This window comes from Micropterus dolomieu, linkage group LG06, assembly GCF_021292245.1.
Source record: "Micropterus dolomieu isolate WLL.071019.BEF.003 ecotype Adirondacks linkage group LG06, ASM2129224v1, whole genome shotgun sequence".
Lineage (NCBI taxonomy): Eukaryota > Metazoa > Chordata > Actinopteri > Centrarchiformes > Centrarchidae > Micropterus > Micropterus dolomieu.
The window spans coordinates 21801824-21825328 of NC_060155.1; the positions used below are offsets into that span (position 1 = coordinate 21801824).

At 42.0% G+C, this 23505-nt stretch overlaps 1 protein-coding gene across 2 annotated transcripts in view; it reads left to right on the top strand.

Annotated features, from left to right (window-relative positions):
- Positions 1–23158, top strand: part of LOC123971911 (cAMP-specific 3',5'-cyclic phosphodiesterase 4B-like) — a 51839-nt gene extending 28681 nt beyond the window's left edge. The window contains exons 8-18 of one of the 2 annotated variants that reach the window (XM_046050977.1): positions 911–930; positions 7867–8012; positions 16732–16825; positions 18296–18507; positions 18604–18702; positions 19120–19284; positions 19659–19758; positions 19920–20074; positions 20187–20309; positions 20402–20584; positions 20678–23158. In XM_046050977.1, the coding sequence (XP_045906933.1) occupies positions 911–930; positions 7867–8012; positions 16732–16825; positions 18296–18507; positions 18604–18702; positions 19120–19284; positions 19659–19758; positions 19920–20074; positions 20187–20309; positions 20402–20584; positions 20678–21037 (1657 nt within the window). In that variant the 3' untranslated portion in view covers positions 21038–23158. Of the gene's footprint in view, positions 1–910; positions 931–7866; positions 8013–13522; positions 13681–16731; positions 16826–18295; positions 18508–18603; positions 18703–19119; positions 19285–19658; positions 19759–19919; positions 20075–20186; positions 20310–20401; positions 20585–20677 lie in introns of those variants that run through there. The other variant, XM_046050976.1, reaches the window with a different exon arrangement.
- Positions 23159–23505: the final 347 nt, after the last annotated feature.

The window sequence follows — 23505 nt, forward strand, 5'->3', positions numbered from 1 at the left end:
ACATTTCACAATTCTGATGGATTTGTATTGTGTCCATTTTTAATTGATGCTTAATATAACACCTGCATATTTTTAATTGATTTGCCTTGTAAATAATCAGACAGGCTTAACACTTGTAATAGGGACACAAAGTACGCTTCAAACGCTTTCAAAGTCTCACCATGTATGGTTTGTATTTTTTATATGCCTTGTATACTGAATTGGACAGGAATAGTTTTTGGAAATACACTTATTCGTTCCCTCTCTCAAGACTGAAATGGAAAGATCAACACCACTATCATATTTGCCAGTTCAATATAAGCTCTGATGTCTAATGAAATTCACAACTCACTAATTAACACCCTAAATCTTTGTTTACTTTTTATAAAGGCATGGCAAGTTTATTTGTATAGCACATTTCAACAACAAGGCAATTCAAATTGCTTTACATAAAAGCAGAATAGGAAAACATAAAAATAGACATTTTAATAACATTTTTAAAAGGGTCAAATAGAAAACAGTTTTGTAGAATCCTCGATATTTCTGTTATGGTCTACGATTAATCAGGCTTTTCACCTTCCATTGTTTTGCCTTTTTTATTTCCCATGTCTCACACCAGTCAAACCTGATCATCTTTATCATACAATATTTATTTACTCTTATTCGCAGTCTTCACTGTGAATCAAGATTGTTGGCCTTACAATCTTGGTAAAAGCAGTCAAAAGAAAAACTTCCTTACAATTCTACTCAGCTCTGCTCAGACCTCATGTCTGTCTAAGCTTAGGTCTAAGGTCTGAACTGTATTTGTAATTTTACCCGGCCCTGTCCAGACGCACCGCGACCCAGACTGCAGAGAACTAAACTAGATATAAAAACCAAGTCTGGGGTCTTATCATTACTTCGAGGTTGCCAGGCACTATTCCAGGTGAAGAAGTAGTCCAGCACAGAAAACCCTGTAAAACCATAAGATGCATTAAGGCATATTTTGCTATCTTCAGATACACCTTGGCTGGGTCTTACCCCTTGTTTCTAGTCTTTTTGGTAGGCGAAATGGCTGCTGACTGTAGACCTATACTTGAAATAAAATTAAAATGTTTGTAGGAATGTATTGTCGGAACTGTAGATCCCTGTAGATCTGTAATTCATAGGATGTACTATGTATGTGTCTAGGTGAATTATATTTTTACCCTTCAAGTTGTTTTCAGACATATTGTATTAGCATAAATTATGGTAGCTCAATTTGCATCTTAATACAATTTCCTTCAATATAACATTGCATTGTATCACAATGTGTTTCCATTGCAATGCCCTTTCATCAAGTTTCATTGTAAGCCTTTCAAGGGCAAAAAGCTTGAGCGCCATTGTGTAAGACTTCCCTGACGTAGCTTTTTGTGCCAGGGGTTAAATCCTCATACATTATGCTATGATATGTTTAAAGTGTTCCGGTCTTCTTTCTCTGTGGGACTCGTGTCAGCTGCTCAGTAAGCCTGTTCCCAAATATTTAATGTAGACTTTTAAGCAAACTGTGCAAAATTAATTCAGTTCTGCAGACAAACATACAGTATTGAAACTAAACAGACACGTGACTTTGTGCGTAAATTGCCTGGGGCGTTGTTCCTCACACAATAAGCATTACTCATTTATGTTTTGTCTCTTTTTGTAAATGAGTCCTGAAAAGAGAAGTAACGAATGACTAATCTGAAACGGGTTATTCTGACAGATTAACGACAAAGAATAGCTGGTGCTAATCACCAGTAATGTGCACTTAATGCCTAATAACAAGTAATCATGTTAAAATCAGGGCAGAAGTGTTGTGTATAGTTTTGTAAGTCTGTGTGTGCATGCATATACTGTACGTGCACCTTGAAAGCGGTGGTGTCTGTAATTAATGGCCCACTAAACTGCGTTTAAATATTTATAATTCAATATTTACCGATCTGCTATCTGGTAACATTGTGGAATCATTCTCATCAAAGTAATTAAACTATATGTTTGGATGATTTCTTGATTTGTTTAAGCCCATATCGTTACCTGCTGCCTTTCACAATATAAGTGTACTCCCTCACTTTGAAAATAATGAATAAACAGATGGGTGGATGGACACACACACAGACGTCAGACCACAAACTGACAGCCAGAACAAATTTGACCTGTCATTTTCAGTCTGGGCAGTCCGCTCCACTGCTGTCTGCAGTAATTTCTCTGCTCCACAGCAGGAATCCATGTCAGGTTTCCCAGGCTTGCAGCCAGGGGAGAGGATCCGGAGCGCTGGAAGCATGCAGCATGGTTAAGTATTTGAATTATGTCATTGACGTCAGCACAGTCATAAACTTCGCTGCGGCCCATCCCTCAAGCTAGCCCGTGCCAGCAAAGCTCCATGGTACATTGTGAAGGAGCTATCAAACAGGCCCTGATGGTGTGTGTGTGTGTGACTGTTGAAGCCTTTTGTTTTGATAAGTGAGGAGAATATGCCACAGTTGTAAACTATGAAGAGACATAATCAGTAGTGGGGGTTGTTTGTGAGTGAAGACAAAGGATGACAGTGTGGTTTCGAGGTTGGGCCTACTGTAAATGTCCATCACACAATATATGATTACTTCCAAACATTACTTCCTTCAGACATCACGCCACTTTTTCATACAGTCATACATAATTATCTCATACAGAAGTCACTTATTTAATTGAGTTATCAAAATAACACCTTGCATAAGTTTATATAATAGGTAAATCAATGACGGCGTATTAGGGCTATTGTATTGCCGTGGGAGGGGGGTAGAATTTCCCGAAAATAAACTCAAAATTTCCAAGATTGGAGTCCTACATTTGTGAGAAACTCAGAAATTCTACTTTTATTTTCTTCCCAGCTGTACATCCAGCTAGGTCTAAAGGAAAAGTCAGGGTAAAGTCAATTGTGGTGGGATTATAATTGGTGGGTGGTAATTGGGTGACATATTTAACATTAGGGGAGGGCAGTGTTTAATGTTTGTAATTACTGTACATTTATTAATCAAAGCATTCACAATCATTTAAATTCAGTAGGGGGAGACACGTAGAAACAGCTGTTTCTCTCTCTCTTCCCTATCATGTCCCTCCTGTCTGTGGGTCGATGCTACAATGAGGGAAATGGAATTAGGCCTAACTTCTGTTTACAACCACGAAAAGCAAGGAGGCTAAGAAACCAAACTAAGTGATGCTTTCTAACTTTTTATCTATCAATCTCCTTTGCTCTGTTTCAGTGCTCTGCACAGCATAGCACCATTTCACAGCACAAACACCTACGTGCTTAGCTTTGGGGCTTAAAGTAATCCTATGCCAGATATTTAGGCACCAAAAAGAATTAATTGGGTTGAGACCAAAAACATTCATATGAGCCCTGCATCTGCGTTAAATTCATCCGCTAACTGCCCTATTTCTCATAAATTTGAGTTTTATCTTTGTAAATTTACCACTTTAATCTCAGAGAATATCCAAGTTTTTGTACTAGTAACTTTATGACTTGAATCTTGGAAGTTTTGAATCATTCCTTGGAACATAACCCCCTCTCCTGTGGCTCTGTAATTTTTTGTTTTTCTACAATGGCCGTAATGTCTTAGTAATGTCTTATAAAAGAGACATTGGTCTCTTTTATAAGACATTGGTCTGTGGCTGTGAGAAATCTTTCATCATAATCTGATAAAAGTTTTCACTGATCCTTATGGAAAGGTTAGGTTGGGTCCTGCAGTGGAAAAAAAGTGAACAGAATATACCGGCACAGATGCTTTGTAAAAAATCAACTATGTTAAAGAAATAGAAATGACAAAGCTAATTAACATAAAACAAATACATTAAAAATACAATATAAACAATTTGGCTTAATCTGCCATTTCTATACCTGATAGAATTTTTTTTTTTTTTAATTATATAATAAAATAATTAATTAATTAAAACGAATTATTCTTGGAAAAACAAAACGTGAGAATAAGGAAGCAGATGCATTCATTTTCTGGAATTGGAGCTTGCATTATCAAAGAGCAAATTTGTTTGGGCTCAAAGAGCAAATAGTGAAATTCGCTGTAGGCAAGTCACTGATCAAATTCAAGATATTTAGTTTTTGGTGTATTTTCCCACCAGGTATTTACAGAGTTGACAGGGGTTTTTGTATAATAATTCCTTTGTGTTGCTTTCTGATTAGACAAACATTTGGTAGAACTTCTCCCTTTTCTTTCCCTTTCATTTTCTCTGTTTGTTTCCTCATTTCAAACTCTTTTTTTTTTTCCCCTCAGACTTTACTGAAGGTGAAGACTCAAGTTTTTTTCATTGACCCTCTGTTGTAACTGGCCCCATAATTTCCTGACAAGTCAAATTAATGTGAATAAATAAGACACAAGCCATATTAGTCCCTGTGTTAAAGTCAACCTCACCATGAAAACTCAGATACTCCTTTAAAACCTCAAATGCACTGTGTGCAAGCATGTAAGGTTGCTTACACAGAAACTCTTGCTGTTGCCCCGGGTGGAAAGTAACTAACAGTTATTCATGTACTTTACTTAATGAGTGTACTTGATAATATATAAAGTAAAAATATCTACTATACTTAATTTAGATAGATAGATAGAGAGAGAGAGAGAGAGAGAGAGAGAGAGAGAGAGAGATAGATCTAGATAGAGATCGATAGATCTAGATAGATAGATCTAGATATATGTGTGTGTGTGTGTGTGTACAGGTATTTGACAGCTATAGTTACAAGTTACTTTGCAGGTTAATATACAAAACATGAAAAATAATGCATTTTTATATATACTGTTTAATATTTCCCCACCTAACAGTATATACAGTAGATGAAAGCAGCTTCTTTTTGACCAGCTACAACATTTAAATACTTGTTACATGTTATTGCACCAATAATAACCCCATTCTGTACAATTAGTACTTTAAAAATGTTTTAATGCAAGTATCTTTATTGTATTAAATTACTTTTTTATTCTGGTAGTACTTTTACTTAAGTAAAGGATCTGAATACCACTGGCTATAGATTATCAGTTGGTGGTATGATAGATGAGGCAGTCCAATTCTGAACACCAAGCTTCAGCCAGACAGCGAAAGGAAATGGGTTTTGTGGGGTGGGTTGCGAGCACAGAGAGGGGCAGTGTGAGGTGGTTGTGATCGGAAGGTGTCTCGGGCGGGGTTGGAGTTTCGGGGGGTGGGGGTGGGGGGTTTGAGCTGCAGCCCTGGTCATTGGTGCAGTTGATGGCTCTCACAGAGGCTGGTTTGTGGGCCTATAGGGGAGAGAGATGGAGGGAGAGAGGGGAGGGAGAGAGGGGAGGCAGACAGGGTCCGTCTGCACACTGAAGTCGGTTGTCCTTTCGGCAGCCTCCAGCATATGGTCAAAGCATTAGAAAGAGAAAAAAAAAAAAGACTTCCACTGAAAAAAAACGGGCTGGAAAAGTACCTTGCACTGTCTGGGAGCAGGTTTTTCAGACTGAACGTGCGTCATGCTACCTTTGACTGGTGACATTGTGAAATGTCTGTCAGCCCATTAAGCACACTGTATTTATGATCAACCAGGGTGTTGATGGTTTCAGCAGTACCCATCTACTCTTACAGTGTGTGTGTGTGTGTGTGTGTGTGTGTGTGTGCATAATTTTTGTTTTAATTACAACTTCAGACTTGATTATAACATGACTCATGTTAAAGAATTGTGGCCACAGGTCCAGCTTTTGTCATTTGTAGGAAACACAACAGATGAATGTGAAGTTCTGCTTCAGTGATCTTGCTGTAGCAAGTGATTTGAAGCCAGACACTAAAACCAGTAAGCCTTTGTTCTTTAGTCTACGTCTGAGGTTTTTTACTGCCATCAGATTCTGGACTGTGTATGTGAATCAGCCTCCAGCTTCAAAATGACATGAATACAGGCGGTGTGGATGAGCCAAGCCTTTGATGTTTCCCGACTGCTTGTTAAAATGTCTCATGTCTTTATATGCCCTCATCGGGGGGAACGGGAGCAGGATGTGGTTGCACCTTCTTGGCAATGTCTCTTGCCCCTATGGCTCAAGACGGCCGCACATTGGTGTATACCCTGTTTCAACAGCTCACCGCCTTGTGCATGAGCTGCTTTGATTTCTTGTCTGTGTCACTGACTTTTACATGGCTTGGATGCCAGTGGTTCCTGTGAATATTTTGAACCACGATGCTTGGCGTCCAGCTGTATATTGTAGCCAAGGGTTCTTTGAATTCTCCAACCTGGAGCTGAAGTAAAGGAAAATTGGTCTGACCTGAGGAATGAGGCTAGTACGAGCAGTTGTGCTCCTGCAATCTGAGGAGCCAATGGCCTGATTTCTAAAAACCGCAGTCAAGCATAAATGGTCGAAACTTGACTCGCTCCTTTTTTGATTCAGTCACAATGGTGGGAGGTTTCCTTAACTGTACATAAGTTGTCTGAGATTTCATTGAAGTTCTTTGTTAAACACCGGTGGTTCAGAGTCTATACGCCATCACTGTGCTTTGAAGTGCTTTGATCTACTATATTGACGTAAATTGGGGAGCAGCACGCTGGCTGTCCTGTTGTGCTAAGCATATGGGGTAAATTTCTTCCATGTGTGAAGCCCTATGAAGTCGAGATCAGTCTTTTCCGTAGAAAAAGGAAGGTGGGGAGATCCAGATGCATTCAGTGTTCACTCCCTCAGCGCAGAAATTTGTTGACTCAACATTCTCCCTGGTTTATCAGAGAATTATGCCTCTTAATTTGTTTCCTCATGTTTTATCATCTCGGTGCATTTCTCATAAACCACTTTTTTCCCTCTAAAGCTAAAACGCCTACCACATGTGAGTCATAGCTAACGACAGAGCTATTTCATCGAATGACGGCTATGATTGTCCTCAGCAGTCACTCCGCCATTCAGTAATTCCGCTCCATGTTTTGGATGAGTTCAGGGCCAAAGAGGAAGTGCTTTGGTTTCTTTGGCGCACACAGTGAAACCCTGGCCTGGCCTCCCCCTCAATTCAGGAGTCAAAGTTTACCTCTCGTGTTGCTTGTGCAAACACGGAGTTTGGTGTTTGATATAATTCCCCCCCCCCCCCCCCCCCAGAAAGGTTCAGAGAGGAGAGAGCCAGTTTGTGAAGCATAGTGGTGTGGTGTGAGCTGCTGCTGCTGCTGCAGTTCAGCAGAGTACAGCCTTGAAGTGGTCTGCATGTTTCAGAAAGGAAGTCACCGGGAGTTGAGAGTTGGAGCAGTTGTTTAAATGTATTAAATAAGTTCATGTAGGTTTTTCTCTCCGACCCATCCCCCTCCATTTTCTCTAATACTCCTCCGTACAGTTTTAATATACTGTATTAAATATCACAAAGATACATTTGTTTATTCCATCAGAGTATAAAATAGTAAACCCAGATGGATCTCTTTCAGTAAAAGCCTCTCTTCAGTTGGCTTGTGTACTGTACCTGTAAGTACACATCATTTGTATGTGTTTTAAATGGGAGGGGGATCACAGACGCATCAACAGCAGGAGGCAGCATACCGCCTAGTTTGCATGCGACTCATTCAGTGGAGTGGTACCACCAGGGGGGATTAGTGAACGAGAGAGAGCCTGAGAGGGGGCGAGAGAGCCAGACAAAGTGGGAGGGGGTTTGAAGAACGAGGGAAAGAGGGGGTACAGAGAGAAAGAGACTACAGAGGAAGAGTCAGTAAACAGTAACTCTAGCCTCAGTGTGTCTGAGAGTACGACTTCCCTGAGTTTTCTGAGGTGGTGAAGCGTAACAAGATGAAGGAGTTCTGTGTACACACCTCCCCCTCTTCCTCTGCGTCTCCTGGATGTCCTGCGGGCCAGTCCTCCCTAAGATCAAGCCACTCTGGGACCCTCGGACCTGCACGCATAGTGTCGGGGGGCTCCACTATGGACATGGATCCTCTTGGACCTGATTACGTGTCCATGTGTCTGTTGGCAGATGAGTCCTACCAGAAGCTGGCTATGGAGACCATGGAGGAGCTGGACTGGTGTCTGGACCAGTTGGAGACCATCCAGACCTACCGCTCCGTCAGCGACATGGCCTCCAACAAGGTAGGACAATTTGCCTATATATTATATTTAAATGTGCAAACAGTACTTTTGTGAAGTTGCTAAGTTTTTGCAGCCATATGTCCAGTAATGTGACTCTGAGGACAGACCTTAAGTTAAATGAGACTTTTGTTTACGGCATTGCAGTTGTTGATTTTCATTTAAACAGCTTGTTGTGCACGATACATTTCTCTCCAAACAAAACATTTTACTGTCATATTTTAGACCATACGTTTAAGGAAAACATGTATATAGGGATGTCTGGCAATATTGTTGTTGGCTTGAAGCACCACTTCTCTTGTTGGTGGTATGAGCAATATTTGAAATGTTTTAATGTGATTTCATGAACTCGTATAGGAACCATCTGAAAATTACACAGTTATGACAGTATGTATTGTGTAAAATGCTGTCAGAAGACCTGATATTAACACTGGACTTGCTACTGTATGATGACCTGACTGACTTGTACACAGCTGTACTATTGGTCTTTGTTGCAGTGTGGTTGTCAATCAAACTTGTGTATGCAAAATGTAACTTGCCACTTGCCACAGTGACGCACTTGCAAAGTAACCGCCGTTCTGTGGTAGTGTATAAACAGATATCATCATTTTAGGGATGTCTTGTAAAGAAAAAACAAACTAATAATATTAGCAGTGTTTTGTTTTGCATACATGGCTACAGAGTTCCTGTTATCTTTGAATAGCATAAATATCTGTATTCCATGGAAAGCATTGTTCTGCTTAAATTTACGCACCTTAGTCAAACTAGACACATGGCTAGTTATATAACCATGCTGAGCTGCTGATGTACATGCAGTATGATTTAAACTGCACACAAAAGCATTTGTCATTCATTTGTGTGGTATTGATGTTGGTTCTGTTGAAATGTTGAGCTCAGTGGGACATTGGTTCACTTTCTCAAGTGACATCATCAAAAAATGTCACATTTAACTGACAGACATCAGTTTGTAGAGCATATAAATAGGTTTTAACTAATCAAATGAAGACTTCTTAGAGGAAATGCCATACTAGCTTTAAAAGTACACACAACAATATTTGTCAACCTTCTCTTCATATCTTAGTTAAAAGGAGTATCTTTCAGTACTTTGTGCTGTATCCTCTTTGCTTTCTGTGTTGGTGATGCCACCATTTGAAAGCACTCCATTTATTCTCCTTTTTAATTAATTTAATTAATATTATTCTACTAGCTCTGGAGCAGGCATGGCATGGTCACCTCTACTGTATGTCTGCTTTTAAACAAGCAGGTAGTGCTACAACAATGGCTGCTGTTTTGTGCTTAAGTTTGTGAAGAAGAAGAAATGTTAACAATAATTTAACCAAATAGGAAACGAGAAGTGCCAACACAAATGTTTGCAAGCATTTCACCATCTTATTTTAGAGTGTTAGCATGCTAACATTTGCTAATTAGCAAATATGGACAGCTGAGCCTGATGAATGTCATTAGCTTAGCATATATTTAGTTATATAGGCTCACATTTAGTTTTTTGGACAAATTTAAATTTTGATCTAATGATGATGCAATATTGAAGGTTAAATGGGCCATGTGTAGTTTTCAGCGGCCTCTAGTGATGTTTCAGACTGAACTACTACTATTGTATATTATGTCACGTAAGTTACGGCGATTAAGAAAGGCAAAGAAGCTGAGTACCTGTGAAGACTGAGACAATAAATCTAATCGAAAATTGAACGTTACAAAGCCAACAGGCTCATGTGTGTACATTTTCAGCCTAGGACTGTTGCTTACTTTGGCTAGCCTTCAACTCAACAATCAGTCATGGTTTCAGTTAAATGCTAAAGTTGCTGTTACTGTTACCTTGTCTGTTTTCCGATGGCATATCACCGGGTGCTTTCTGATCATATGCTGTTGCGGTAGGCGACATACGTTTCATTTTATGGTGGACGGACTGTAACATTACAGAGTTGTTGTTTTCTTTTAGCTTGAAATAATCCCATACTGTGGACCCTTTCTTCTTCGTCCCTTGCTATTTTCTCTCTCTTCCTCCACTTTGCAAACAGCGCCATCATAATGACGTCGTGTTCACACAGCGTACGTGCGATGTGCGAAAGTAAGAAATGTCTACACAGGATAGCAATATGGATTGTGTTAGCTAGTGAAGTAATGTGGCAAGCCATAACTATAGTATTTTGCAACAGATAACAATAGTAACTGATAATGTTAGTAATGTTAGCCTGCGAGCTAACATTATCTAACTTGAGCCAGCTAAAGTACATAATCACAATACCTTCAATAACCTTTTTGGTGGTTTTTATCCTTACATGGAGTCTGTGTTGTGCTGGAAGCCAGTCGTCTTTTGGTATTTAAGCCTTGGATATACTTGCTTTTAACTACACGTTCACATACCCAAGATGGCTGCCACGTGTATCCTGTGTTCCTTTGGAGGGTAGGTTGAGCACGTCCCCAGGAATTAATGCTACACATCCATGAGATGCAATTCCACACATGAATGTGGGGGGCAGTATGTCGATCTGAGCCACAGGTTAGCAGCAATTTACTGTTCCACACACCAGCCCAGGTGGTGGCGGTATGCAGTTGGTTTGCCAACCGCCATTAAATGCAAAAGGAGAAGGTCAGCAGCAGACTTAAAAAAAGGAGATTTATGGCGGGATGTTTACAGTAAAACTCCTGGAGCTAGTCCGCAATTACCGAGATCATTATCATGTCTCATTAAAATCGCAACCTGCTCGAGTGTCGCTATGTTTGGTTTGTTTACGATGTGCAAATTCGAAGGTTGTTGGAGGAACATAATCTGGTGTTGGCTCATGATCCGGTCCTGGTCTGCCCCCTAGTGCATACAGGTTTATTCTTCCAGGTACACGCAAAGTACGCAGGCAAGTGTGTGAACAATGCCATTTGCATCTTTGCATCTCCAACGCCTGTCTTAGCCTACGCATTGTTAAAAAGCCAGTATATCCAGGGCTTAATGGACTCTATTTCATTAGCTGGGGTGATGTCACTATGTGTACACTTCAGAATCGGTAAGCAAGAGGCTCTGGAGCGCGCACTCAGAAAATCCAACTCTATCTCTTCACATAGGATGCAGCATAGTAGCTGTTCCAAGGAACTTTGAAAGCAGGCATGTGGTTCATTTTTATGTGAGGTTTCAACCCATTCACAAATAGACAATAAGAAGTGATTAATTGATAAGTGATTTCATTAAAGGATCACCAAAGATATTACATAAATCCTGAGTTGGACATGAATGTCTGAATGTCAAATTTCATGGCAATCCATCTTATACTAATACTAACTTTACAAAACAAAATCAGCTTCATGATAGAGTAAAAGTCTGGGCATCACCAAAGTCATTTGAACATCCTCTGGGCACTATGAGTGTACGAATATCCAGTCCCACAGACAAATTAACATTACGATCCCTAGAGACCCTACTGGTGTGGCTAAAGATTTTTTAAAATCCATTATCATCGCATGGCATTACAGATATGGTCCAATATGTTATTTCTTTATTTTTTAAATCCGCTTACTGTTTTGGTTTAAGTCAATCTAAATCAACACATTGTGGTAGTGTAAGACTGCAAAGCAGCTCTTTAGGACTAATTACTTCCCTATGCTTTGATGCACATGAAAGTTGTTTGTGCGCATTTCATCCGTGTAGAGCTCACCCAAATTACTGTACAGTATTGCTCAACCCCCACACAGACAGTGGAGACTGTATGGCGGCGTCAGATTATAAACACCCAGGGTGGTGTTGTCCGTTTCCGTCTGTATTCTACGCTGTGGTCTGAGGGAGGATTGGGGAGGGAATGTTGTCAGACTGTGACAACGGGTGACCGTGACACCAGTTTCCTGTCTCTTTATTTCCTGTGCCCCACGCTGCCCTCTCTCCTCTGCTCCCTGGTTACCAGATGACAATAGCGGCGCTTTGACCGTTCAGCCAGGTTGAGTCTGTACAGACAACCACGTCACTGGGACTGTCAAGACAATGAACACAAGGCCCTGCAGGCGCTCATCAGCACAGCCACTTGGTCGGGCAGGCCTGGCACATTGTTCACTGGGAGTCCTCCCAGTATGACCCAGTACCACCACTGAACATTGTTGACCTATGCTGTTTTTGAAAGAGCAGCAGTCGACAGTTTATGATGTAAGTTTAGATTTGTCAATGTGCTAGATTGTTGTGCAATTGTACAGGGATGGAAAGAAATCAACCGATTCACGTTTTTATTGCAAAATTGGTGTCAAATATGGCTTTAGTGTTGCACCATTAATGCAGCATCTGCAGGCTTTTGCTCCTTCCCAGCATTTATATGACGTGGTGTTTGACAAAGTGCCCGTTTCTTTTCAGAACCAGAGAGGATGTAATTGAACCCACGATCAAACCCAGGGTGTCTCCATTTTCAGTGTCCAAGGGCACAGGTGTATCCGGGGCTACAGGACCACACACCCTGCTGACCGCCAACCCGGTCGTTGTGACCTCAGAGCGGGGAGCTGCTTCCCTGCCCCTCACTATCATTAGCTTTGCCACACTTCCATGCTGATGCTGGTGACGGCCTTGGACAAACACTGCCATCTGAATTCAGTTAGAGGAGTGTAGCGCTTTGCGGGTTAGTGTGCAAGCGGGCCCCCGAGCGGAGCGCGAGCGAGTAGGAAACTTTAACTCACATGTGGTCACTTCAACTTTGAAGCACCGCCGTCTTCAGAGGGGAAAAAATGACAAAATTATTGAAACAGATGTAGTGGTGGGTCTGTAGCTGTAGCAGGAGTAATGGACATTAAATTATAGTGTGATTCCGTTTGACTGAAAGGGCGGTGAGGGGATCAGCCAAACTGCAGTAGTGATTATGGTGCCTAATTGCAATTGAAAAGTTTTACCTCTGTAATCTGCTGTTATCATGGAAAATAAGCCACAATGAGTATGGTAAATATGAAACTTGTTTTTACTGTAACCCTATTCTTACCTACAATTGATCAACACCTTCTAGGAAATGTGTCTTTCTAATGTTACTAAACTGTGAACACACCAGGCATAATCCACTGTGTGTTGAGACTGTAAACAGCAACACAAGGGACAGAGGCAGCATTGGATCACTCCGGGCTTTGTCAGATTGCACAGTCGAGGTAATGCAATATGATGTCAATCTGTTCCCGTGCAATCCAAGTAAAGGTCAAAAGTGTGATGTAAGAACTGAGCCAACCTGAAATATTTGTCCCAAATACATGTCATTTGTGGTTTTCCTCAACAATACATCAGCATGGCTGCCTGCTAAACATGACATCTGGGACTTTCAGTGATTGGCTCAGATATGTTAGATGTATGGTGCTTGAGGCTATGTTAGGAAGCAGGATGTCTACCAGTAAATTACCTCAGTGAACTACTTTATCAAGTAAAGGGGAAGTAGGTGGGGACACATGCTCGGGCCTGTGTTGGAGGGAGGAGCCGCCGATCTCTTGTTAGGTTGTGTAGGCCAGTCAGTCAAGTCTGCTTTATCGCTATGTTTGCTTACTCTCTCTGTTCTCTTTTCTGAAGTTGAGTCAGGCAGGAGACAGAGTTTAACTTGTAGAACTTTACAGGATTTCTTTTGGGGTTGTGTTTGGTTTATGTTAAGTGACAATGGGACTATGTTGTTCTGACAAGCAGACGAAGAACTTTGGGATGCTTACAAGTTGGAAAAAGGTGAGTTTGTTTTGGAGCTGTGGCATGTGGTCTGCCGTATGGAGAGTGTGAGTTGATTTAAGAATAGATTAATTGATTTGATCTAGGTCATTATTTTCTTTAGAAAGCACAATTAAATACTGAATTTAGTGTGCTTTTTTAAGTCATTACATTGAGATTTCCCTGTCTTGTTTTGGCTTGTTTTTAGGATTCCAGCGAGCAAGATAAAACCAGTTGTGTGGTGGCCTATTTGGTTTAAAAACCTTTTAGCACTTGCGTTAATAATGTGTGTTTAAATGAGTTCAGGTGTCAATCGTGTTTTGGCTTAATACTATTTTGCGAGACAATGATTCCACTGTGCACCTATTTTGAATATTCAAACTTTATGAGACATCAGCTCGTCATCTTCTGAGTGTTAACCACAAGTTGTGGGTTTTTTTGGGCAGAGGTTATGTAACTTCTCTAGGTTACTTAAAACAACGGTTTGTTCTGAATGTCAGCGCTGTTTGCTAACGTAAAAGGATGTATGAGTTAACATCACGCATTGAGTAATCTATTCTCCTGAACACACTCATAGACTTGCTCACCATGCCGTGAGTGTATGCTATGTGTCTAAGTTGAACTACATGACCCTGTGTGACTGACATGTGGCTCTGTGCCTGATTCATTTCCTTGAGGTCACATAAATCCACACTGTACCATGCTTTAAAGAATCAATTGCAATCATTTTGAATGGAATAAGCCCTTCTGATTCCAAGCTCAATTTTTTGTCCTTTCGAGCTCTTTGATTTTTATGGACTGCCTCTGGCAGTCTGGGTTTTGAGTGCAGCCAATGCTTTGAAAGTGTTATTCAAGTTTCACAGTCAAGTAGATGCTAGCTGTCTGCTTGACAGCTATTAGACAGCTGTTGAGACCAGAGAGTCTGATTCAGTATGAAGAGAAAAGACCCCATTGTAAGAAATAAAAAAAGCCCTGGCAAAAGGCATGAAGATGGCTGATTTTTTTTCTTCCCCCCATAGTGTTTGAAGACATTATAAAAACAGGAAATTGCAATCACATTTTCAGGAAAATTATTGATTGCACCACTGTATTCAGTATAAAGATTAGGATGTGGTCCTGTGGTATCTCACATTTTGCATCAGATTCTGCAACAGAAAATGTGTCTGTGCTTGTGTGTTTTTACAATGTCTAGCCTAGTTATTTCTATCTAGAGATTCTCTGCTATAGATTGTGTATTGTGTGTGTGTGTGTGTGTGTGTGTGTGTGTGTGTGATCTGATTCAATGCGTTTAGAGTGGGGACCACCGTGAGAATGATGGGGGGGACCATGTGACTCTGTTGCCATGGCGTTCAGGTTGTCATGTAATTGGTCGTACGCTGGTGGGCGGCAGACTGAAAACACTCATCTGTTTGTCTCCGGTCATCTCCATTTGTGTCTTTTAATACAGAAAGCTTCTGCAGTGAGACAGGAATCATGGTGTTTTTGGAAAATATTGCAGACAATAGCTGAAATTGAGAACAGGAATGGGTCTTTAAAATGTGCTGAAAGGATTATGGACTGAAGTGTGCACAGCATCTTATGGCTCTGCTTCTACAATGCACAAAAAGAGGATCAAACCCAGTCTGGTAAATTAATACCCAGCTTCTCCTCACCCATGTGATAAACCCTCTGGTGCTTTGAAGCCTCACATTGCGCAGTATGCGTTGGATCTGTTCTGCATTACTGAGCAGAGGGAGCTGATGTAGAAGGGTGGGAACAGATGTGGGGGAGCAAAAGAGACAGTGGGAGGGGAGAGAGAAATAGCCAGAGAAAGAAAGATCTGGGGGATTCTCTAAACTCCCTTTTTCTGCAGTGCTGTGCATGGCTTAGTGTTTAGCAAGGGTGGGAGGTAGAGAGAGAGAGTGAGAGAGAGAGTGAGAGAGAGAGAGAGAGAGAGAGACTCCATCAGCCTGTCTGCCACAGGGGACTACAGCTAGAGCGCACCCCCCTCTTCCTCTTCTCTGCCTTTCTCCATCCCTCCTTTCCTTTCTGTTTCTGTCTTAGAGCCTGCCCTTCCTCCCTGCCCTGCTCAATCTCGGTTTGGGAAGACTGGATTTCCCCTGCATGTATCTGGATAACATTTGGATGGTGTCAGGAGGAGAAAGAGGTTTAGAGAGACGGACAGAGGCAGCGAGAACCGGAGAGAAGGAGGGGAAATATTGATTGCATTCAGGGGAATTCCATCACTCTCGCCAGTGGCTTGCGATCCTGGAAAACAGTAGGCGACGCTATGAAGAGGCGCATTTGGCCGGGGATGTAGGGGTGCACTACAGCCCCTCTCTGGAGAGTTCAGCTGGGGCTTTTTTCCGTCGACCGTTGTAAGGCGGGGGCTTTGTGGCGCTTTGAGCTTCAGGTTGTAGGGCTGAGCTCAGCCTTGGGGGTCCACTCAGAGAGGAGCATACAAGGCTTCTGCTGGGGAGCGCCAGGGGCTCGGTACAGCTCAGCACCATGCCTGAGGCCAACTACCTGTTCTCTGTGTCCTGGGGATACATCAAGGTGTGTCCAAGAGGAGATTTGGCATAGATGAGACTTGTGATGTGTTTGTGTGTGTGCATGTCTTTCCACGTCTTTTCACTGCAGCTGGTATAACATCTCAGATTTCCCACATTGATTTAGTTATGTTTCGATTACACACTTGGTTGTGTTTGATTAGATTAGACCGATTCTGTCATCGGGCTCTACCTCAATGGTGGGTGCACTGAAAAAAGCTGGCGCATTTTGTTTCCCTGGTAAAAAAGCAGCATAAACATTATGACACTGTATGTTGTATTTTAAGCACTGCATTTTGTTTGTTGAAATGCTAGGCTGTCAAGTGGCTTAGTGGCAAACTCAAACCAGGACCAAGAAGGCATAAACACAGACCTTATATGGCGCATTAAAAAACAGAGGCCATGTTCTCATGGGACATAGTCCAGTGGAAAATAATAGGAAATGCTTCATTCCTCTGCTCGGAAACAGCAGAAAAATGATGCAATGAGATGTATTTTCTTGTATAGATCATTTAACTTATGTTTTTTTTTTCTATATCTCCAGTTCAAGAGGATGCTGAACCGGGAGCTGAGCCACCTGTCTGAGATGAGTCGCTCAGGCAACCAAGTGTCAGAGTACATCTCCAACACCTTCCTAGGTGAGCACTGCAGCACATATTCCCGCACAATAACCACACATACACACAAACACTCATGGAAGTATGCGTTGTGCCATCACATAATGCGCTGGAGTGCATAGCTGTAATGCAAGACTTATACGAGCCAACATCCTTCAGGAATGACTTTCTAAATGTGGCAGAGGCTGTGAGGTTACCCAAACATGTGCTAAGTAGCAGAGAAACTTGGAGTTTGTGTGCTCCACTGCTCTCAAACCAGTCTGATCTGGTCAGGAGGGGAGAGATGGGGCAGGGAGGGGGTTGTACTCGGAAGACTCCCCTCTGGGGAGATCAGGGGCAAAGCGTGGAGGAGAGGGTGGGGAGAGCCATCAGGTCCAGAGAGACACAGTATTATTCGTCAGTGTTCCTTGTCTCTTAAAAGCCCGGCAGCATTTTGTGACCAGTCTGCCAGTCTCCCCCTCAGGTTTTACACCTTCCCATCCAACTCACCACCAGCATACACCCGGACAACCAGCTTATCAGGGCTGTTGGCAGACTGATGTTCTGCTCTCGCTAGTAAAGACACTTCCATCTTCTCACCTCGGAGGAGCTAAATGTAAGAGGGAAAAGAGGCGATGGATGCACAGTCGAAGAAACTATGCCTTTCCTAACAATAGAAGTGGCGCAGTGGTACAGATTTCTGCATGATAGAGCTGCTCTAGAGAGAAGAGACAAACACAAGAGCACAGAGAGAAACACAGCTTATCTTTGAAGCTCAGTGGTTTTCTTGTCATCTGCGTTGCAGCTAGCACCTGTCAGGTGCAGTGAGATCATTTTCTTCCTGTGCTTTGTGGAGGATGCAGCTGAGATATTTTTTTTCTCACTGCGGTGTGTGTGTGTGGTGCACAGACCGGGAGAGTCTTGCACTCACACAGGTACGCGCTGTCAACTGTGTGAAGCATGTGAAAATCTCACTCAGCCAACAGACAAACTGGATTGCATGCAACAAACAAACCTGCATACACATTTCAGCTTAATATGAGCCAGACTTTCCAGTATTCTGTGGATTGTTATTGCAACACAGTTCAGTTTCTCAGAATGCACGGTCCACTGGAGTGTTTTCAGATTTCATAACCCTTCATGAGATCCTTTTTGTTAAGGTTTTATCATCTTTTTATGTGAATCATTTTAAATGTTTTGCTTTTTTTTGCTGTAAAGAAAGTTTATTTTTTAACAAAGTAAACTGTAACTGAAGGATTTCATGCTAATAAAACAACTGTCTGTGCAGCTCTAATGTTTTGTCACATATGTGTGAGAGGTCAGCTACCTCCCTGTGTTAATTAAGTTCATTCAGTACAGCGGCAACACAAGACAGGATGCTTATGCATCATCCCCTAGCCTAGTCTATCTTTGTCTCAAGAGTAACTAAAAACCACATTTTTAATCTCTTTTTTGTCTTTCTTCTTATTTCTCCCGTCCTCTTTTTGTGTTGTCTATTTCTATTTTCTCCAGACAAGCAGAATGAGTTGGAGCTTCCGTGTCCAGTTCCTAAGTCGAGGGAAAGGAAGAGGAGGCAGGGCCATCAGCAACAGCAGCAGCAGCAGCAGGGTGGGATGATGACTCAGATCAGTGGGGTGAGGAAGGTCAGCCACACGCCCAGCATTTCTGGAAGCGCCGGAAATCGTTTTGGGGTCAAGACGGACCAGGAGGAACTGCTGTCGAAAGTATGTGATGGACAGATACAGCAAAAAAAAAACAAAATGAAAAGTATGTGATTGGCTGAGACTTATAGTCGTCTTGTCTACTCTACTACTAAATAGGACCTGGAGGACATCAACAAATGGGGCCTGAATATCTTCAGAGTGGCCGAGCACTCCCATGCCCGGCCGCTCACATGCATCATGTACACCATCTTTCAGGTTAGTGTCACTGCCTCTTCGACCTCATTGTCAATTCAGAAAACACTCATTTAAAAAATTGTGAAACGCTCATACAAGCACACACGGCTATAGAAGGCATGAGGCGCAGCGCATGTCACTGTGTACAGAATGTTCTGTTCCGTCAGCTGTCCGTATCGCTACAGGAACGTCTGCTGGAGGGACATTAGCAGATGAAATTGATTTCCAGTCTTTTATGTAGTGTATGATTGACAATTTGCTGGACACAGTTTCAAAACTGATCTTGAGGTCAGATCACCAGTCTGCTGGCAATTACGTCTGCTGTAAGAGATGCTTGAAAGTACAACTAGCGTGGTGTAACACCTTCAGTAAGTAGTCAATTCCCACTGTTAAAGTCTTGTTTTTCTTATACATTTTCTTCCTCTGTGTCGCATGCAGGAGCGAGACCTGATGAGGACGTTCAAGATTCCAACGGACACCTTTGTGACGTTCATGCTGACCCTGGAGGGCCACTATCACTCTGACGTGGCCTACCACAACAGCCTACACGCCGCTGATGTAGCCCAGTCCACACATATCCTCCTGTCCACTCCCGCACTGGATGTAAGTCACATGAGTGATCATGCAGAATTCACTACCTTTTAGTAACAAAGTACAGTTGGAATTATTTTTTTTTGTTGTTGTTGCTATAATTAGTTGTAACATTGGTCTTAAATTAAGTTCTGGTTACTTACCTGATAAACACGTGCAACCATTCAAGTGTGGTACCATGGTCCACACCTCTTTCACAAGCTATTATGATTTAATGAGGCAAGTGACTGGCATCACTGTCACAAACAATGGCATGAACTGGCTGAAACAACATGCCAGAGAGGATGACAGATGAACAGATCTGCCTCAAACATTTGTCAAATACCTTACCTTGTTTGGGCAGTTTATTAACTGGCTTTATTCTCCTTCCTGCTCTTCAAACACAGGCGGTCTTCACAGATCTGGAGATCTTGGCGGCCATTTTCGCTGCAGCCATTCATGACGTGGACCACCCAGGCGTGTCCAACCAGTTCCTCATCAACACCAGTAAGTCATGTCTAATTGTCAAAAAAGTCAGCAGATTTCCACATCACCGAAATATTTGCACAGTTTAATGGCAACAACGTTGGTTTTTCGGAACATTCCCTGACCTGAGTTTAAAAATTGAATTTCTCTCTTCCTGTCATTCCTCCCTCCTCTGCCTTTAGACTCCGAGCTGGCTCTGATGTACAACGATGAGTCAGTGCTGGAGAACCACCACCTGGCTGTGGGCTTCAAGCTGCTGCAGGAAGACAACTGCGACATCTTCCAAAACCTCAGCAAGAAGCAGAGGCAGACACTCCGGAGGATGGTCATTGACATGGTGAGGAAACATCTGCATGTCAGTCGGAAGCTGCAGGCCAGTTTTAGCTTCCAGAGTGATGTCTTAACTACTTGACTAAATCATTTCTTAAAAATGTCTTTCTCTCTTCCAGGTATTGGCAACTGACATGTCTAAACACATGAGCCTGCTGGCTGATCTGAAGACGATGGTAGAAACCAAGAAAGTGACCAGCTCTGGAGTTCTGCTGTTGGACAACTATACAGACAGAATGCAGGTAAAAGGCAGGCTTGTACACACATGATGCAGACAGTTGGCTACAAACCAAACAGAATTAATTTTTTAATTGCATTTTTTTTTTATCTGCAGGTTTTGCGCAACATGGTTCACTGTGCGGACCTGAGCAACCCGACCAAGCCTCTGGATCTTTACCGACAGTGGACAGACAGGATCATGGATGAGTTCTTCCACCAGGGAGACAGAGAGAGAGAGAGGGGGATGGAGATCAGTCCGATGTGTGACAAACACACAGCTTCAGTGGAGAGAACGCAGGTAGGGAACACACATCTAGCTCCAAAAATAGAAAGTTGGTATTGTTTTTGTTTTATCACTTTTCCTGACATCAGCCCTTGTTATCTTTTCTAGGTTGGCTTTATCGATTACATTGTCCACCCTCTGTGGGAGACGTGGGCCGACTTGGTCCACCCCGACGCCCAGGACATCCTGGACACGCTGGAGGACAACAGGAACTGGTACCAGAGCATGATCCCCCAGAGTCCTTCCCCTCCCTTCTACACCAGCGACAGGGAGGGTGGCCCACATGGGGAGGTGGAGGGGGGACCTGTGGCGAGTAAATTTCAGTTTGAACTGACGCTGGATGACCAGGATGGAGACAGCCAGAGCGGGATGATGGAGACATCTGACGGCGTGACACTCCAGGACCATCCCTCTGATCAGGATGGCGTACAAATGGCAACGCGTGACCTCTCCCCAGCGGAAACATAGCTGAACTGATGGTGTTCTTAGAATGCAGCAGGTTCTGCTGTTTTGGCTGAATTCATTTAATTGCAGTGGAGCAATCCTGCAATCTGGCTCTTCAGAGCTGCCTGGCAAAGAGGGCCTGACTGAATGTGGGGCACCCTTGTAAACAAGGCTTGGAAACCCTGCAGCAGTTTGTTTTTGAGCCCCTCTAGAAGGGAGCTGGAGGAGTGTAGCGTCTGTTCTTTAAAGAAGGGACTTCTGTGGAACTGCAGAGGCAGGGCTGAATCATGATTCTCACAAACAAAGAAGGTGAAATGGACGATTGTGTATCCATATACTGGGACTCGTAAAATTCTAAACTTGCACTTCAGGACGTGTGTTTTTTAATGTTCTTGTGTCAGGATTGGATGCCACCTGGTTTTAGTGTCCAACCAAAACGACTGGTCAGCAAGTTATTTGTAACCAAGTTGTTTTTTTTCTAACACAAAGTTGTGTGCCTTTTTTAACGGCCGTGTCTTTTTGTAAGTGTTTTTTATAATTTATTGAACACGTTCATGTAGCTGTAAGATGTGTCAACGTTTTCTACAAAATGGACACATTTGTCTCACACAGTCTTCCTAATGTTCTGGCAATAGTATAAGCTTGTTCTCACAAATTCCAGTGGATGTATTTCTAAAATCAGTTGGCTTCCCAGCACAATTTGCACTTTGTGGCATAAGATGAAGAGTGTCATTATAAACATGTAAAACCAAAATAATAATTTTATCCAACTGTTTTCTTTCCAATACTTCACTTCATAAGCAATTAAACAACTCATAGATCAGATTCCTTGAAAGTGGAAATACATTTTTTTTTTTTTTTTTTTTAGTACAAAACCCTCCAACAAGCCTTGTCAAGAAAGCACTTGACGATTTCACTGCCACCTTTTGAAAAGTGTGTTCCCATGCTTGAAGAGTCACTAGGGTAACAAGTCAAACTTCCAACCAGAAGCCAAATTGATACCTCACATCTTCCTGTAGCTGGATGAATAGTGCAGGCCAGTGAAAGCCAATTATCAATTATTCACCAAGAATATCTAAGAGAAAAATCACCTTGTATTGTGCTGGGCTATTCCAGTATGGGCCATCTGTTTCCACTTTGTAATTCCCCCGTATACACACACACACACACACACACACACACACACACACACACACACACACACACACACACACACACACACACACACCTGTTGTAGTTAACAGCATTCCATTCTCGTGAATACGTGACTTATTCTGAACCTTGAATGACTGTGAGACGGTGTGCACATTTAAAAAGACACCAGTTAGCGAATTGTATCTTGTAGTTTTTATTGCAGCACTTTGAATATGTCGACAGATCCGCAGCTGGTTGCTGATCTGTCCAACACTACCTTAAAGGTACCACGTTGTGAGGTGCAACCTTCAGAAGAGAGATTGTCATGTCATGACATGATATTTCCTGTGCGTGTGTTTGAGAGAGAGAGAGTGTGTGTGTGTGTGTGTGTGTGTGTGTGTGTGTGTGTAAGTGGTCACAGAGTTGCACAACCTTGTTGCACCCAGCTGTGTTGTAGTGACCCTCCAGCTGTTTGTAACAGTGTATTTATTATCTTATTCTTATATATGATAATATTAATATTGATTGTTAATATTCCCTGTATATTTGTTATTATTTATATGCACTACCACATGTCAAATCAGTTTCACTGAACATGTCTGGTGGTTCTGATTTATAGTGTTTAGCAAGCTGTTTTGGAATAAGACCATAACATGACAAGTTATGCAGTTAAATTTTGACAATTTGTATATGTTTGTTGGGTTTGAAATTCTAGTCAGAAATGTTTGTACAGCCTGAAGCAACCAACAACACCTCACATGAGGTGCAGAAGAAGTCTGGCTTTTATTTTTGTCTTTTGTTCCTGGCGGATTATGAAGGCTAGATATTTACAGCAGTACATTGTGTACGGTGACGGGTCATTGTACAGCTAAAAGAATATTTGCTGAAATATATAACATTGTTTCAAATATATTTTTTCAGTGTTTTCCTCACAATATATGGTAAAATGGTGTATGTTGTGCTCAACAAATGTTTTCTATCAGATTATTAAAATGGGCATGTATTACAGAATGTTCTGGTCTGTGTTTCTTGGATTACATCAGAAAACAAACTATTAGAACTAGTGAATTACATAGTCATGAATTTATATATTTTTATCCTCATCTCAAAACTTTTTATCACCCTGGAGGTGGAGTGATTATATGTTGGAATTTGTTTTACCTATAAATGACTAAAAGGAGCCACATTCACAAACATGATCCCCAATTACAATAGAGTAACCAATGTGTTTTTTGTTCACATCATAGTTCCAGTTTTGCAACTCCGAGGGGAGAAAACCAGGTGGAAGGCACAGAAAGAGGAAAACTATTTGTCTTTAGTCTCTTCCCTGCAGTGACACCAGTGACAGGGCTTCACTC